This window comes from Orycteropus afer, unplaced genomic scaffold, assembly GCF_000298275.1.
Source record: "Orycteropus afer afer isolate SDZICR_OR568_19922 unplaced genomic scaffold, OryAfe1.0 scaffold00344, whole genome shotgun sequence".
In the NCBI taxonomy this organism is placed as follows: Eukaryota; Metazoa; Chordata; class Mammalia; order Tubulidentata; family Orycteropodidae; genus Orycteropus; species Orycteropus afer.
Window position 1 is genome coordinate 1,640,766 of NW_006921931.1, and position 18,757 is coordinate 1,659,522.

Genomic DNA, 18,757 nt, shown 5'->3' on the forward strand with positions numbered 1-18,757 from the left:
TAGATTGCCAGGCCTTTTTTCTGAGACACTTCTAAGTGAATCTCCAACCTTTCATTTAGCAGCTGAGCATGTTAACTGCTTGCATCTCCCAGGGACTTCAGTTCCACTTTATGGGAAAAGATTGAGCTGCTCCTTTAATCCATTTAAAGAGCTCTGGTGGCACAGTGTCTAAGGCATTTGACTGCTAACCAGAAGGTCAGTGGTTCAAACCCACAAGCCACTCCATTGAAGGACGAGGGGGCAATGTATTTCCATAAAGATTTATCACCTTGGAAACCCAATGGGGGTTGCTACGAGTCAGAATCAACTCGATGGCAGTGAGTTTGGTTTGGTTTGATTAATCCATTGAAACAATTTTCTAAGTAAAATCAGTCTTTATGAATAAAGCAACACAACATGTAAGAAATGTGTAGAAGATAAAGAAAAAATACTAATTAGTTTGTCATCCTTGCACAATGGTTATTGTATATTTACCTCCAGTCTTACGTATTTTTTATCTAGTTGTATGCATGGGTTTATATCCTGCTTTTTTCATTTAACACTCTATTTTACACATTGCTAAATAATCTCCATCTTTTGTTATTCTAAATAATGTTGCAACAAACATCTGTGGCATACAAATCTTTCTGTATTTTGAAGTATTTGCTCTCAATAATTTAATTGCTCTCAATAAATATAATTTGCACTATATTTTCAGAAGTAGCATTAATGATCTATGTAAGGAATTGAACATTAAAGAGTTAACCTATAAGTTACTAACTCAAAAGCACTGTGTATAAATCTCTTCATCTCAGCAAATTGTTGGAAAGCCTGTAGGAAAAAAAAGGTCATTTCAGCATATGTGATAGGATTGTGGGTAATTAAAAAAAAAAAAATTCAGCGTGTGAAGTCCATTCCGGGAATAGCACTATCTTGAGACCCAAGTCAAATAGTACTAAATGTGCTAAGCAGAGGTCTATGTTTAAAGAGGAACTCATTTGCTCTTAATAAGTGCAAAATGCTGCATAGCTCAGCGATGGAATCAGAAGACTCCACAGAGCATCAAAGCCTTGTTCAAAAAGATATGGGAGGCCGCGATACAAGAAAAACTGTCCTTCCCAATTAAAAGATCTTTATGCTGTAAGTACAATAGTCATTTCTTAAAACAATGGCTGCCTTTAAAAGTTTTTATTGATGGGGAAAAGAAAAACGGGTAACTATGCCCAAAGCATTTAAAGGTAATCTATATCCTATAAACAACCCAAAGGGTGGTGTAAACAAGGTGATATGACATAAAATGAAATGAGATACAGATAACCTCACTGTTATCTTCTGTACAAGTTAAGATGAATAACAGTGCCTGAACTCTGCAGGCCGTGGAAAGCAAAACATACTGTACATTATGTTTTTATTTTGCCCTCCTGCCCCCACTAAACAAAAGATTGATATCATGAAAGGCCAGGACAAAATGAATGCCTTTCATTGAGATGGACCCCTGTGCTGAAAAACTGAGGACACCAGAGGGGCGTCTGGGAAGTGGCCCACACATTTTGTTTCCACGCCAGGCGAGTCAGCAGAACTTCTAAGGGCAGGATTATGGAACACTTGAGAAAACTCCACCTCCTGTGGAAAGGCAGCCTGTCTTGGGAGAGGCGAAATCATGCCTCCCTAATCTACTAGAGCTCTTTGAAGGGCCAAATGAGTGTAAGGATAAGAAGGGAAACAGTAGACACAATCTATTTACACTTTTAAGAAGCCTCTGACAGGCTCCACACCAAAGCCTGTTGAAGAAGTCTGAGTTGCCATGGGAATGAGGGGAATGTTTGGTGACAAGTAGGGAACTGGCTTAGAGATAAGGAATGGAAGAGTAAGGATAAACAAGCTTTTCTCTGGGTGGAAAAGTGCTAGCAGTGGGGCTCCTGGTGGGGCACTGATGCTTCCAGGGTATCAATTAACTGGCCCTTAGTGATTTGAGGTATGACCATCAAACCCTAAGTTTGCTTTCATAACCTACGTGTGGAAATTAACCTCATTGCCTTATAGTCATGTCTCATATATTGCTTTGTTGAACTTGTCTTTGTGATATCTTTAGTGACATGGCAAGCTCCTGGAAAGCAGGTGGCATGTCTGGTATCTTGGTGTTCACTGTAGTGACGAGCACTCAAACAATACTTTTGGTTGGATGACTTAAGTGAAGAGTGAGTGTACACTGAAATCTCCTGGCTTGCAAATGACTCTGAGGTCTTCTGTGTGGGGCAACACCAACAAAGAGCTGTGAGCTTCAGGGAGACACAGGAGGCTCATGAGGGCTGCAGATGTTCAACATGGGCAAGTGCAGGTTGAGTAGAGCATTTAGGGAAAAAATAATTCAGATCAAACTTTAACTGTTTTTATTATGAACTGCATCAAAGAGACGAGGACACACACATATATTAGCTTAGAGAATAATAGTATAAATTGTGCTTTTAAGGATAACAGATTCAAAGCTTTCAGTGCCAGCCCAAGAATGGGCTTTGACTCATTATAGACCAGAGATTCTCAACATTATTATTATTACTCCTGTTAAAGAATCTTTAAGGAGCTCTGGTGGTGCAACAGGGAGCTTTGGTAGTGTAGTAGGTAAGGCATTTGGCTGCTAACCAGAAGGTTAGTGGTTCAAATCCACCAGCTGCTCCATACACTTAGCTCTTAATTGGAGGAGAAAGACCTGGTCATCTCCTCCCATGAAGACTATAGCCTAAGAAACCCAGTGGAGCAGTTCTACTCTGTCACATGGGATTTCTATAAATTGAAATCAACTCGATGGCACCTAACAACAACGAGTTTTTACGGAAGAAAGACCTGGTGATCTGTGTCTGTAAAGATTTTGTTGTTAGTTACTATTGAGTCTGACTCATGGCAAACCCATGTGTGCAGAGCAGAACTGCTCCACAAGCTTTTCAAGGCTATGACCTTTCAGAAGCAGATTGCTACGCCTCCCTCCCAACTGTCCTCTGGGGCAAGGAAACCCTGTGCAGCAGTTCAACTCTGGTAACACCATGAGTCAGAATTTACTGGATGGCAACAGATTTTTTTTAAAAAAGGAGTCTTTAAAAATTTTTTTTTCTGTTCTCATCCCCCTCAACCATGAAATTTTAATAGGACAAATATACTGTACATATTTTTTCATACTGTGCCCCTTTGTGGAGGGTTACATACCACTGCAATATCTAAGATGTTTTTATGTTGTAAAAACCAAGCTTTGTCCTCATGGGGTGATATTACCCCCATTAAGAGTGCATGCTAGAGATGACTCCTGGAGGTTTGGGTTCACTGTGTTACTTCTCCTAAACACAACAAATCTCAATATCTAAGGATGAAACTAGGGGCAACAACAACAATCTCTTGCCCTCCTGTTAAACCAAACAAAGGCTCCAAAGTGAAGGAGGGTGGTATGCCGACGCACTCTGTCTGCCTCTTCTTACCTAAGTTCCAGCCCTCTTCACCTGCTCTATGTCCTGTAGGGCTGGCCACCACAGACCTCACCTACCTCACCTCACGCTTGCTTGTCCTCTTGCTTTGGGTTTGGTTTGGCCAACAAGAAAGCTTGGCAAGAGACTGGGAGGAGGGAGAAAGGAGAGTGAGGTCAGAGTATGTGCTCCTCTGGCTCCCTCCTTGTTCAGCCACCCTGTTTTGGGTCACTTCTCTTCTTGAGGTGCCAGCTCCACAGGATTCTCTGTCTGGGTTCTGGTGATGGCTCCAGCTCCCTCCCTCAGGTGGGGATGGTCCCAGTTCTGCTGCTGCACTAGCCCATGGGGTTCTTCTGCTGCACTACACATTTTAAAGCACGTCTTATATTGAGTGTTCTGTTTCCTTCCTGTTGGGATCCTGCTCATAGAGGTGGGAGGTCTTGTTACTACACCTCAGAGAAAACATTCTGGAGCTGGAATGAGGCAGGAGGATAAGGGCTCACAGTCTTGAAGGAAGAAGGCTGAAAGTGGCATGATCTATGTTTGTGGAATGGAGTAGGGATAGGAACTTCCCCTATACACTGTTGCCAGGGATCTTCTAGAACTTGAGAGGTAATTTTAAGACAAATCCTGGTCTGTTTCCTTCATAGCTGAGACTGCTGTAAGTACTTGCTTCACTCAAGCAGGTAGCGTTGGCTAGGATCCACAGAGAGGCAAACAGGGAAACACTTAAATATGGCAGAGCAGACTTCAGAGGAGCCCTGGTGATGCAATGGTTAAGCACTAGCTGCTAAGTGAAAGGTTGGTGGTTCAAACCCACCTAGTGGCTCTGCATGAGAAAGATCTGGTGGTCTGTTCTCATAAAGACTGTAGCCTAGAAAATCCTATGGGGCAGTTCCACTCTGTCATATGGGGTTGGTATGAGTCAAAACGGACTTGATGGCACCAAACAACAAACAACAGGACAGACCTCAATGGGGTCCTTGAAGAAGGTCAGGCTCTTTGAGGACATCCTCACTCTTGTGGGGTGATGCCAGAGAAGCAAATCTGGCTTCCTCAAATTGCCTTTTGGGATTCCCATCAAAGGCAGGATTTGGACTTGGAAATCCTTCTCAATAGAAGTGGCTAGTATGAGCAGATCGTTGATCCTGCGGTTTAGGGCACAGCTATGCTCCTATGGGAGACAGTGGGGTAAAGGGGAAGGGGGACAAACTTTCAGATGCAATAGCCTAGGCTTGAGCCCTGGCTCCAAACTGATTAGCTATGTGACTTTGGGAAATATTATCCACCTCTCTGAGTTATTACCCACCTCATAGGGTTGTTGTGAGGATTAAATGAGAAATCACACATAAAGGTGCCAAGGCCTGGCCTATAAGTAGCAGCTGGTCCTCTCCCTAGTACACTGGGTAGTCTCATACTCTGAGTTCACTGAATCTCCTTTCTGTCTTTGGGAGCAGGGGTAACCAAGTCGTACATGCTTCAGGCCCCAGAAGCCACAGAGTGAAAACCACACACCATTGTCATGGAGGGGGGGTGAGTGGGCACATTATACAGAGGCCTCTTAATCCCATTTTCTGCTCTCATGTTAATCCTCTTCCTTCTTCTGTCTGCCACATACTCAACTCCCAGGGTACTGACCCCGAGACAGTGCTGGGCTCCACCTCCGTGCTCCCTGTTGGGGGGGGTGGCGGGAAGGGGGCTGCAGGAATGGTACCAGGCAGTCCAATGCATGCCTTGGTCCTCCGCAGCTGACCTGGAAGTTCTCCCAGGCCAGGCCATGGATGAATGTTGAGGGCTCAACTCATAGCAATAACAATGACCGTCTCAGCCAGTATTTCCTAAGCATTTACTGTTTGTCAACTTGCTAAGAACTTTATGTACATTATTCCATTTAATTCCTGTAATACTTATGTGAAACAGACATCAATGTGAGATTTGCCGATGGGGAAATGGAGGCTCAGGGATCATGGCCCAGATCATACAGGGAGCTAAAAGCAGAACTGGCCAGGATCCTGCCTGGCTCTGGCTGGCTCCAGAGCTTTGGGGGTGGGGGTGGGGGGGCTACTAGGTAGCATAGCCCTTCTACTACCTCCACCTGGGACAGGACCCTCTCTCCACCTCTCTCCTTTTGGAGCACATCAACTTCCACCTGAGGCTTCAATTGAGTGAGTTTATTTCTTCCATCCACAAGACCTGGATGTCATTAGTAGTACAAACCAAAAAAACCAAACCCACTGCCATCAAGTCTATTGCAACCCATAGTGGTCTCCATTGGGTTTCCAAGGTGATAAATATCTACTTAGGTAGATTGTCTCATCACCAACCATCTGGTTAGCAGTCAAATGACTTAGGCACTGCACCACCAGAGTTCCTTATTAGTGGTGCAAAAAACCAAAAAACCAAACTCACTGTCATCGAGTCAATTCCAACTCATAGCAACCCCCTTTGTGTTTCTGAGTCGGTAAATCTTTATGGAAGTAGATTGCCCAATCTTCCTTCAGAGGAGTGGCTGGTGAGTTTGAACCACCAGCTTTCTGGTTAGTAGTCAAATGCCTTAGGCACTGCACCACCAGAGCTCCTTATTAGTAGTGCAATGGAGTGGAAAGGATATAGGCTTGGGTGAGGTGGAAGGTGGGGGAAGTAAGGGAGGGTGGGTAAGGCTCTGGCTTGGGCAGGAGCAGGTATTAGATGCACCCAGGACCTGAAAGTTTTCCAGAGAGACAGGTAGCTACATGAAAAAGGCCATTTGCAAGGAGGAATACTTTTCTCTATTTCCCCTCTTTCCTGGGCGCTCCATCACCTCTCCATTCCCAGATGTAATGCAAATACCCTCTTCTCTACTCTGCAGGACTAAGCCTGGCCCATATTTGCCCTAGAAACAGCTTCAGAGGAAAGGCTCACTCACTATGGGAAAAACTGCCAATCATCACTCCAGCCTTTTGGACCTACCTCCATGTTAGCATGTGTCAAAATAAGGAAGTATTCAAAGTACTCAAAGGAAGGAAGATCTTCCCAAACTCTAACTTAGGCTCCTCTTGGTGCAATTCTCCATCTTCCAGGAAATAGTGGATAGTAGCGAACATAGTGTGGGCTTGGAGTCAGGGCTGGATTTGAATGTTTACTAAATCACTTAGCAACTGCGACCAGGGCTTCAGTTTTCTAGTCTGAAAAACTGGAATGGTGTTTGTATTTCACCAAGGCTGGAGGCTGGCACTGTGCCGTTTCTCTCTGTCCTCCATGGGTCAATGAACTCCTCGTCTGGAAACCTTGGGAACCTGGAGGGCAATGGTTAGTTCTTCATCAGCTTCTCCTTCTCCACTGAGTCACATAGTACCTGGATGCCTGTGGGCCTCTCTGCTGGGTCTTCATATCCTTGTGGATTGCACACACCTCAAAGACCTTCCTGCCCTGGCCTCTTCCCCTTCAGGCTCTCATCCATTCAGGCACCTTCTTGGACTCAGCTTGGTGATGTTTCCTCCTGCCCTCAGAGACCCCACAGACTAGTTGGAATTTGGAGAATAGCAGATAGATAGTGTAAAATCAAACACTGGATGATTGGAGTAGGCGGCAGGTGTTGTATTGTGTAAAGTCAGCTATAGGGAAAGGTATTTAGAGACTAGCAAGTGTGCTCAGAGGAATGGGGATTGATGGGCAGGATATGTCTTGGTTGAAAGGAAGAGGCTTGACAGAGGCTATAACCTCTGTCCTCCCCCCCGCCCAACAATCACCAAGCCCAGATAGCCAGGGGCAAGATGTGGGGGCATGAGTTGAGGATGATGGTGGTAAGCTGTAACCTGGCTGTCCCTTGGCTTCTGAGGTCAGAATGGCATCCATAACAAAGAATCCAGAGTTAATATCAGCTCCTCAATCACTTAGAACTCCAGGCACATCTAACTCACCAAAACAAAATCACTGCCATCGAGTCAATCCAACTCATAGTGACCCCTCCTTGGGCTTCCGAGGTGGTGTCTCTATGGAAGTAGGATTGCCCAATCTTCCTTCCAAGGAGTGGCTAGTGGATTTGAACTGCCAGCCTTCTGGTTTGCAGTTAAATGCCTTAGGCACTACACTAGCATGTGAAAAATTATATGAACTACATCTGTAGAGGAGAAATCAGGTTCTGAGATCATCAGTTTCTGACTATACATTAAGGCCTCAAAAGCTTGTGTCCTTTAAGAATGTTCTAGAAGCCAAATGGAGTATAGGAGAGAAGGTATGGGATTTTGGGTCAAAAACCAAGTCAAAAACCTATATTCATGTTGGGGTTCTCTTCAGCCTCAATGTGCTCTTGAACCCCCAGGTCTGCTTTCATTCAAGGCTTTCACATACTTGGACCTTCCTTGGCTAGGCCTCCTCTCCTAAAATCCAGAAAGAGGGGCCTGGTCTTTACATAGATTCTCTTTTTCCCCATTCTCTCTATCTTTCCTGCTCAGCGAAAGAGTAAAAAAAAAAAGTAAAGTGCCCTTAGCATCTTGTGGTAGGTGGTGGTGACGATGGGCAGGTCCATCCTACACAAAGACAAAGCCTTTGGTGTGGGGGTTGCTGGGTGTCCTCCTATGACTCCTTCATGAAAGTATTTCTTCATCAACTAAACCAAGTGGCTGACATCCCACCATTAGAACACTGCTCCTTTGGACTATGGCCTTGAATATAAGAAGCACTGTGTTAAAGGGCAAACTTCCTTGGGAGAAGGGGGAGATGTGAATGCAGGGTCTTGAAGAGAGATAGGGGCACTGTGGGAGCAGGGTCCGGAAACTCCTTTTGCAGATTTCAATATCTGTCACTGAGATTTCACTCCCCAAAGGTCACTCCTCACAGTACACACATACCCACAAATACACACCAAATATGTAACTGAGAATGAATAAGTCACAGCCCAAGAAACTGTGGCTTGGGAAGAGTCTTTGCTGTGAAATGTCATTTTATTAACTGAATTATATATATATATTTATATATTTATTTATTTTTAATTTTTTTTATAAAAATAAACAATTTAATGAACAAGAAGTACAAAAGCTTCTGGATATACAAACTCCGGAAGGGGGAGAGCCTGGTCTTGGCTGCTTTGCTGCTTTCACTGAAAGCAAATGAGGCAGAAAGGCCTGGCCCCACCCCCGCCCAAGGTCCTGGCTCAAACTGCAACCTGCTCCTCGACCCCATGTCTTGGCTCATATGGGTGTGTGCTCCTTTCCTGCTGCTCCCTGGGCTGGCCTGTAAGTGCCCTGTCGGGAGGCCAGATTCACCCACGCCCCGGAGCATCTCCTGGACAAATCCCCACCTGGAGCTCGGCCAAGAGAATGCTCCGTGACCGATTGTCCTCACGCAGCCCCCTGCCTGGCCTTGGCATGTGCAGCAGCAGCAGCAGCAGGGCTTTGGCTACATTCTCACACTATGAACACAGTGGTGGGGCTGCCCATGGAATTGTCCCAGTAAGGGGCACAGCTCCCTAAGGGGAGGCCAGCTTGTGCCTTGCTTACAGCCCAGAGGGCTGGAAAGTTAGTCAGGGCCCCAAAATTCCTGACCCTGGAGCCAGGCGTCCACATCTAGGCTGGTAAACTCACATTTTAGCATTTTGCATTATTGCACATTTGTCCTGGTCACGTCGGTCTGTCTGGGATGCCAGCCTTGTCTGCAGGGGTTCTGAGGTGACAGTGAGTGCTGCTGGTGTGAGTCACTCCCTTCACAGACATGCCCAGCTGGCAGTGGCTGTCAGCTGTCAGCTGAGCCCTCAGAGAGGTCAGTCAGATGCTCTCACATAGGTGGTCTTACTGGGATCAGGGACCACTTGGCTCCACCCTGTCTTGAAAAAGACCAGCTGCCGACCTGAAGACAGAAGTGAGGTAACAGCACTAGATGTTTCTCTCCCTGGAGACAGGGCCACTCTCCCTGATGGGACATCTGTGAGGCCGCTTTTCTTTCATCCTCTCACCCTCCTAACTAGCTTCTGTTGGGGTCCTACTACCATCTGTCAGCCTCACCCAGAGATGCCCAGTCACCTCCCTCAGGATGCCCTCTCCCCTTGCTCACCTGTCCAGGTGGTCTGGTTAGTGACCACAAAGGCCTGGCATTGGGCATGGCTCTCACAGACATCTATGGCCTCAGCCAGGCTGAACACTGAAAGGAGGCAGCTACCGTGATGGTAGGAAGGCCAGCAGCGGTAATTTTCCTGGGGGATGGTGCTGTCTGGGATGCGCTGGTACTCTGCAGGGTAGGGATGAAGTGCAAATGAGAAAGCTCTGGATGTTTGGGGGTGAGAACTGGGGTTCCTTTCTGAAAAGGGCTTTAAGACTCTCACTTTTTAGGAGAGTGCCTACTGAGAGCCCAGTCCAGTTCCCTGGATGGAGATTAAAGCAGCCCCCACTGCTAAAACTGGGCTGACTGCTCAATAAAGGCAAAATTCAATATAGGCAAAATGTATACTAACTAGTTACAAAACAAAACAAAACAAAACCACCAGCTGCCATCAAGTTGATTGTGACTCATGGTGACTCTATGTGTGCCAGTATGCTCCACTGGCTTTTCAGTGGCTGTGATCCTTCAGAAGTATGTTACCAGGCCTTTCTTCCCAGGTGTGTCTGAAGGATCTGAAGTGCCAACCTTTTGTTGAGGAACTGAGCACTGAACTGTTTGTACCACCCAGGGGCTCCTCACAGGATTTTCACTGGCTGACTTTTCCGAAGTGGACCACCAGGTCTTTCTTCTGACCCACTTTTGGGTGGACTTGAATCTCCAACCTTTTGGTTAGCAGCTGAGCACATTAACTGCACCCTCTAGGGACCCTTCCCCACCCCATGCACACACAGCTCCCAAATATAAGTGGATACAGTTGGTTCAGGCAGGCACAGGATGGTAAGCACATGCATGCACATGGATGTACATGAAGAGCCACCTGCAATCCAGGCTGGCTGCTGAAGGCATAGCATTTTAGACGTTTAGAGCTGGGCGCTCACATTCCAGCGTGCATGTGAAACACCAGGGGAATCTTGCTAAAATGCAGATTCTGATTCAGTAGGTCTAGGGTGGGGCCTAAGAATTTGTATTTCTAACCAGCTTCCAGGCCAAGGGCCGGTCTGGAGACCAATTTCAAGTAGCACCCTCAGTCTCACTAGCCTTCGGAGAGAGGTTAGGCAGACTCCTCAGATGGGCCTGGGGGGAAGTCAGGGATTTTTGAAGTTAAGAGGCATGTAACTGAGTGTAAAACACAAAAATTACCATTTTGGAATCAACAGCTTGAGTGCTCAGGTAAGCGGCTGGAGGAAGCAGCAGCAAGCTCCCCATTTTACAGAAAAAGCAGTGGAGGCTCTGGAAATGCCTTGCCATCAGAAAGCTGCTCAGCTACAGGCTTCCTGAGCACCCCAAGTTCTTCCCACTGCTCGGGGATCCCCAATCCTGGGCTGATAATGGAGAAACCCTGCATTTCTGGCCACCCCGCCCTCCTGCCTCCTTCTCTTACCAGGGACTAGACCAAAGTCCAGGGCTGGCTGTGATTTATTGACCCATAAACGGCGTCCTCAGGGACAGAGCCAGCCATTGTTCACCTCGTTAAACTTTATTTACAGGGCTAACGAGGGCTCCCCCACACCTAAGACTGGCCAGGGCTCCTTGAATACGGAGGCTGCCCACCCTTTGTCCCTGCCAACCACAGTTAAACCCCAGGGCCTCAGCAGAGGGACCACAGTAGGTGACCAGTGGCCAGAGTACTCTCCCTGCCCTAGGGCTCCTGGGCTGGTTTCAGTGAGGAGCCCCCTCCACCTCCACCTGCCCTCCAAGCCTTGGGAGGGCAGGGGGCAGGAAAGGAAATGAACATATATCATGTTCCTGCTGTGTAATAAGAACTGAGCTAATTGCTTTCACACACCTCACCTGGCATTCAGTCCTCAAAACAATTGTGTGAGGCAGGTAATACTGAACCCAATTCACAGATGGAGATAGTAAGGCTCATGAGGTAACTTGTTCAAAGTCCCCAAACCAGTAAGTGGTAGGATTTGGAGTCACCCAGAAAAGGGGTGTCAATGCCTACCCTCAGGTCAAGGCAGAACCATGTTTGTTCTAGATCAGCCAAGACAGAGCCTCAAGGTGAAGGCTAAACAGTCAGCAGTCTGCGTTCCTGCCTCTAAGGTGAATTTTCAAGTAAACCTTTAGAGGTGCCTTTGGAGACCAGTGTCCCCAGATGGAGGGTGAACCACCTAGTCCAATTAGGGGGGCCATTCACCCACCCACCTGCTCCCTACTCCCTAGCCCTGGGGATCCCTGCTGGGGCCACTCACCAGCTCTGCTGCCTGCAGTGGTGGAGTTCTGCAGATACTGCCCGCTCCGGTACAAGTGTAACACCTTCTCCAGCTGGGCCAAGGTCTCGTCCACACCCCAGGTAAGTTCTCCTGCAGAGTGATGTGGCTACTAGAGGTTGCCTGGGCTCCCACACCTTTCCAGGTAGGTAGCCAGCTGCCTTTCTCTCCCATATTCCCTCTGGAACCTGGGCCCAGATGACTGGGGAACTGAGGAGGGGCTTTGTCACATAATGCCACCTTGGGAAATGATAGTTTCTGGACCTGGCCTGGGCCATTCTGGTCCTACTCCTGCTGGGGAAGGGGGCAGGGTGATGAGAAGCAAAGGGGCCCAGAGACCTCACCTGTGGCATTGACAATGCTGTCCAGCAGAGGCCGTAGTGAGGGTGGAGCACTGTGGGGCAGGAGGTATGTGAAGAAAAACCTGCAGCAGGTGGAAACCAGGAGCTTAGAGATCCAGCCTGTGGGGATACATTCTTCCTCTACTCCAACTCAGGACAGAACTCCAACCTGGCCTCACAATCAGGGTCTACCATGGAATCTACTCAGACTTGGGGTTTGGATCTTGGCACATACTAAGATCACAACTAACTTCACACCAAACTGAATAATGAGGTCTCTTTACCCCCATCCCTCCCCAGGCCTTCCCCACCCCAACCCCATATTATCCCCTTGACTGATCCCCAATGTCAGAGAAGCCCTATAGCTGGGGCCCAATGAGGAGCTTCCCAGAGGTCAAAGGCCAGGGGTCAGGATAGAAGGGGGAAGTGCTGGTCTCAGCAGTCCTAGGCTCTGAGCCTGAGACTATTTTAAGAAGCCTCCAGCTGCCACCCCTAGCCCAGATTCTCCTTGGAGTTGTCTATTTTTAGCCTCACCATCCAAGAGCCTGAATGTTCCCTTCTCAACTGCCCCACCCCTGTTGACTCCACTGGTCAAGGAGAGTCTCCTGCCCCTAGCTGGCCTCCTGGGCCATGTTAGCTCTCTCCTACCAAGTACCCTGGACCCACTCTCCCTTACTAGAGCTCACGAGTGGGGCATGAGTCACCTATAGGCATTGTAGAGGTTCCGTTTCTCGTTCATGCTCTCACACCAGCCCTGGGCCGAGCAGGGCAGGGTGAAGTTCCGGGCTGGAAACTCGAGTACACAGTCAGTGCTGCTTGTACACGGTGTCTCCTCCACGCGGGCGTCATCCAGATCCGTCACCTTCAGCTCCCCATCCACCAGGACAAACTGCCGAGGACGGAAGTCCAGCAGTGTGACTGAGCCCAGCGGGGAGTGGGCCAGGTGGTGGAGGAGGCGGCCCAGGCTCAGGCAGATCTAAGAGGACAGACACAAGAGCTGCTCACTGCTTCTTTCCTGGGGGAACCCAGGGCTGGCCCCTTCCTTTGAGGATCTGGACTTCGCTCAAGTTGGTCTTTCTCTTCTATATGCCTCAGTGCTCACTAAGGGCTGAGGCCAGGGGCCTTATAGAGAAGGTCAGGGATTTTCTATTAACCCTTGGCTGGCCTGACCCTGTTCGTAATACAAAATGGGTGAGTGGGGATGATGACTCTCTTATCAAGCGTTGTTTCTTGAGTAAGATCTTAGTTCAGTGTATGGAAAAAACAAAACCAAACTCACCGCCATTGAGTTGATTCTGACTTATAGTGACCCTCTTTGGGTTTCCAAGGCGGTAAATCTTTAGAGAAGTAGATTGCCCAGTCTTCCTTCTGCAGACTGGCTCGTGGGTTTGAACCGCCAAACTTATGGTTAGTAGTCAAATGCCTTAAGGCACTATGCCACCAGAGCTCCTATCAGTGTATGGAAGAAGGATAATCAAGATGATCTTAAGGTCTTTTCTAGTTCCAGAACACTGGCCCTCGGCAGTTGTGTGTGTATGTGTGTGTGTGTGTATGTATGTGTGTTAGGGAGTGGCAGGAGCAAGAACATGGAAGGTCAGGATCTTCTATGGCTCCTTTCTTTTTGTAACCCCTTGGCAGTTAGATGAGCTATGCTCCCCGGTTCCCTCCCTCCTCTTTGGCTGAGGAGTAGCAGAGACTGCTCACGAGGGCTGGCCTTCTAAGGGAGAACCATCCCAGCAAGGAGCCCAGGGCCTGAGCTCCACCCCTGCTCACTCGGAATCGGTCCTCCCAGGAAGTCTGCAGAAGCTGGATCATTTCCACAGGAGCACCCAGCTCCGTGATGGTAGTCAGGGTGTCAGGGATATCCTCGCTGTCCTGGTAGCAGTAGCCATAGAGCTGGAGGAGGCACAGGGCAGGTCATTAGGTCACAGGGTGGGGGTGGGAACAGAGAGGGCTGGCCTGTCAATAGGCTTCCCTCTGCCCAGGCCATCCAGGGATTTTGCTTCAGCTTGGGGCAGAAGAGAAGAACCATGTGGCTGCCTGGGAAGCCTGCCCTCTCTTCTCCTGCAGCCACAGTTCCTACTGACTACATCAACCCCTCACCTCTTGTTGCTCAGGTAAATGAGCAGGTCTGGCTACCACGTGTTAACCATGTGCCAGGCACTGTGCTGTATTCTTTACATATGGAACTCAATTCTTTTCACTACACTAAAAGGGCATATTAGATACTATCATTAAGTCTAATTTGCAGGTGAGGAAATAGACTCAGAAAGGTTAAGTTGTTTGCATGACATCACACAGCTAATAAATGAAGGGGCCTGGATTCAAATTGATGCCTCTCTGACTCCTTTGCCTGGTTCCTCCCAAGAATACTGTTTGCTAATGGACAAGCCAGCAAACATGTATTAAGCCTCCTCCCCAGTTCCAATACTTCTCTATTTCTCATCATTTCCACTTTCTGGCAGCTTCTCTGAGCTTCTTCTGAGCTTTGCTCAGGTCTTGTGGGAGGAAATGCAAGCTCCCTCAGGATTGGTAACAAGTGTTGATGAGAACAAAGTATCTGAGGGACACTTTCCTGGTATTCTTTGCATTGTCGCCTGCAGAGGGGGTCAACATGTATCAATGGGGGTGGTGCTGAGGGTGGTTGTCAGGGAAGCTGAGTTATTCAGGGGCATGGTCACACAGGGAACTGTCTACTCCTATTATCTGAGGGAGGGGCTGAGTACTGCCGGGCAGGTCAGGGGCTACCAAGAAGCACAGCCTGACTTTATCACCAACACCTTAACCAGCATCCACAAAGAGCCCAGTTCCTTCTGGCCTGTCCCAACACACTCCGTATCAACTCAGAACTCAGATGGTGCTCAGAACAACCAGTACCTCGTGGGAGGAGGACACAGAGGCTGAGTGGTCCAGAAGAGTAGGGAGAGCTACAAGGTGGGGGAGGAATAGGGATCCCAGGAGCTGGTTGTCCCTGCCTCCAGTCACTCTTACATGCAGTCATTCACACTCATCCGCACATGCCCCATTCATCCCAGGAGTGCCCTTTCAGCAACCCCTCCTTGGAGCCAGCTGTCCCACCTTGCTGGCCAGAGAAGGAACAACTCAATGTTCCACCGTCAGTTCACCTGGGCTGCAACTTGGGGGATCGGGGACAACCCCAGGCACCCTCCTCTTCCCTCTCTCTCCACTCTCCCGTCAGCTCAGGGAGGCCCCAGGCGCCTGTGTGTGGGGGGGGGAAGGTAAGGGGAACAGCCCTGGGGCCTGGTTCTCATTTTCTTGCCCAGCGTCTGAGCCTTTGTGGGAAACTTCTGAAGGTTATTAAACACCCGGAGGTCGTTAAATGCGCTGTTAACGAGGTATTAATCAACACCCCTCAGGAAAAAAATAAAAAGACACCATTAACCCCCCCAGGAAACAAGAGGCTAAGCGTTTCAACTGCATCTTTTGTTTGTTTGGGAGGAGAAATGCACTACAGCAGCCTGGATTCTGGACTAAAGCGGGCCTGGGCCCCACAGGAGGCCTGAGTCCCCAGGGATGGGGGGGATACCCTTGTGCCCTTTGACCCTGGAGTATATTGGCATCTGTCACGTGCAGGAGTGAGTGAGTGAGTGAATGTGTGTGTGTGTGTGTGTGTGTGTGTGTGTCTGTCAGGGGTGGTATGGGAAAGGGTCACAGAAGATGGATAGAAAGATCTCACCCAGCAACCCCAGCAACCAGAGCCGGCACTGGGCGGTGTGTTGTCTGCAGCATTTTGTATTAGAGACTACAACACCAACTTTGAGACTGCACAGAGAGGGAAGGGACCTGAGAGGTGTTGGGGGAACTGGAATTCTAAGGAGCATTCTCTGGCTCCTCTCCAGCTTAGCAAACAAACGGTTTTTGAAATTTTAAATGATGAAAAGGTATTAAAACAACATTATTTCTAGTTCCCTGCACAACCACACTGAAGTCTCCTGAGAGAAAAGACCCCACTGTAGGCTTCCCTGCTGCAGAGGTGTTGTTGCTGAGTAAGCCAGAGGGACACTGGCTGGGGGTCAGGGGATACATGGGGAGATGTGCCCAAAACAGTCCCTAAATTCACACTAAGGGAATTTACTCCTAATAGTGAACTTTTCACCATTCCTGGATGAAAGGACCAGCGACTCCCCGCATTATCAATGCTTTACTCTAGGGTTATTGTTGTTGTTCTTAGGTGCCATTGACTCATTTCCGACTCATGGCGACCCCATGCACAGCAGAACGAAACACTGCCCGATCCCACACCAACCCCATGATTCCTGAAAGTTGTGTGGTAATCTATCAAACAGTGTTTCTTTGCTATTCATAAGGTTTTCCCTGGCCAATTCTTTGAGAAGTGGACGGCCTCTTCCTTCTTCCTAATCTGTCTCAGTCTGCAAGCTGGGCTGATACCTGTGCACCATGTGCACCCCACTGGGTTTGAAACACCAGTGGCTCAGCCTCAAAACTCACATCAACACGTCACCACAGTAGGACAAACGGACAGACAAATTTGTCTCCCTGTTTACTCTAGGGTAGCCAACTCCCAAGTCTCTCTGTCCCTAAAAGAATCACACTGCCAATTGCAGAGAAACCCAGTCTTGGTCTAGTGAGGGAATGGGTGAAAATAATTCAGCTATAATTCTTTTCTTTGGCTCCTTCAGAATTGGGGTGGGGAATGGACTTGCACTCTGAGGAGATAATTCTATGACAGATGTGTAGGGGGTTAGCTGGATGTTTGTCAGGAAGTTTGGGTGGGATTAGCAAGGGAGAAGTTTCTTATAAGACAAGAAAGCACATCAGATGTCAAACCTGTGTGTGTGTGTGTGTGTGTGTGTGTGTCTTGGGTCAATTAACTACCACTTAACATCCTGCTAAGACCTCTCCTCTCCCTCAGAATCTGGCTAACACCTCAGAGTTCCAAGGAATTCCCAACAGCCCCTGGGAAGAAAAGAGAATAAGATCCTCCCAGTGAGAATGGCCACGTAACCAGCCACTCACTCCCTGAAGCTCTGGACACATACAGTCAGCTGTGCAACCAGGCAAAACCACACATAACTGTTGACTCTGCCTGACCTCCTACAACCAGTGCAGTGCCCAGGACTCTGTCACAAGTGTTTGACTAGAGTTGAAGTGTCCTGGGGGCACTGGGAGCCAGCAGGAATATAAAGAACTTTCTGGTCTCCTCATGAGGTCACCACCTGGATCTCTTGTTCTGTGATGTTTACCTACCCTTCTAGGCCTGGGGTCCCATCTTAATCCTAAAGAATGAAAGGAGGGGTTCCTGGGTTTTTGGTCAGTTCTGCTGGTGCAGAGTGGTTAATTTGAGCGGACTGGAAGGTGGAAGGTGTGGGCAAGATTTCTCTGCTGGGGAGTCTGCACACACCGTGTTCACTAGGCCAACAACAGTCAGGGATTCGCCTCTCGGTATGCAAATCCTTGAGCAGACTCAAGGACACAGACCTAGGGGAGATGAGTAAGTTAGATGTATAAGGGCAGTGCTGGGATTGTGAGAGACCCACTCCCTAATGCCTAGCCTGGAAGGGAACAAGACAGTGGTCTCATCTCTCTCCTTTTCCCCCAGTGAACAGGGGAAGAGAAGTCCCATTTAGTAGGAACTGGGACATCTGGCCTTCTCAACCTATCAGCCTCTTGGTTACATACTCTCAGACAGTGTGACCTTCAGCCCCTCAGCCTGTCCCCTGCAAACTCAGCTAAGGTCCTGAGGTTTCCCTAATGGTTCAAGGACTTTAAGGACTGAAGACTCCCATAGTCACTTCTGAGTGGGGTTGTGAGTTTCTGGTCTGCTCCCCAAACTCCTCCAGTCCTTCAGTGGCTTCTGGAACCCCAAAGTCTGGGCAGGACAGAGAATAAGGGGGACTTTGTGGGAGTCAAGCTTGATACAGGTTCTCTTTCTAAACCTTCCCAAACTCATTGCAGTGCCCATCCCATTTTCAAAGCCAGACAAGTCCCTATTAGGAAGTTGAGAGAAATGGGGTTCAGATTTCAACAAGATAGGGGACCCTATCACTAGAGTGGGGAATCCTGATTTGGGGCCGACCTCTCCCTTTGAGTGCCTTGGTTTGCATACATTTCCCTGGTGCTCAACACCATAGCTCTAGCCAAGGACAGAGTCCTAAGTGCTAATGGGATACCCCCACTCCCTTTCTCGATGTCTTGAGTCCCTCTGTCCTAATGGGATGTGTGGAAACTCAGAACCCCTGGAATCGCTCTGTAAATAGACGTTCACGCGATGCCCACACAGGAATGAGAGGGAGGGTGGTGTAGTGGGAAGCTCGAGGGTCATTGGGGCTCAGATTTTTAAATCTATAAAACCAAAGGGTTCTCTTCCAGCTAGAATGACCGCCCAACCAGCACCGCCGGACCCGCACCCCCACCCTCGTACCTGCAGCACGTTGGGATGCCGCAGGCGCTCCAGCAGCACCATCTCCTTGAGCAGCTTGTGGGCCGCCAGCCGATAGCAGCCCCTCCGTGCCCCGAATTCGCGCACGCAGCTGCCTAGATCGTGGCCGCTAAAGTCCACTGCCTTGAGCGCCACCGCGGCGCCTCCGGGCAGGCGGACCCGGTACACGGCCTTGGTGTAGCCCGAGCCCAAGTACTGCGCCCCGGACACGTTGCGGAGCGCGGCGCAGCCCAAGCGCGGGCCCGGCCCGGGGGACCCTGGGCCAGGAGCCGGGAGCCAGCC

The 18,757-nt window shown here is 48.8% G+C and overlaps 1 protein-coding gene across 1 annotated transcript; it reads right to left on the reverse strand.

Moving 5' to 3' along the window:
- Positions 1-9,165: 9,165 nt before the first annotated feature.
- PKDCC (protein kinase domain containing, cytoplasmic) lies at positions 9,166-18,754 on the reverse strand (the record flags this gene model as incomplete). Its single annotated transcript, XM_007952528.2, has 7 exons — positions 9,166-9,251; positions 9,456-9,629; positions 11,696-11,806; positions 12,058-12,137; positions 12,759-13,030; positions 13,828-13,950; positions 18,458-18,754. Coding segments are annotated over 7 exons (1,143 nt in total), but the record flags the coding sequence as incomplete, so codon positions are not given.
- Positions 18,755-18,757: the final 3 nt, after the last annotated feature.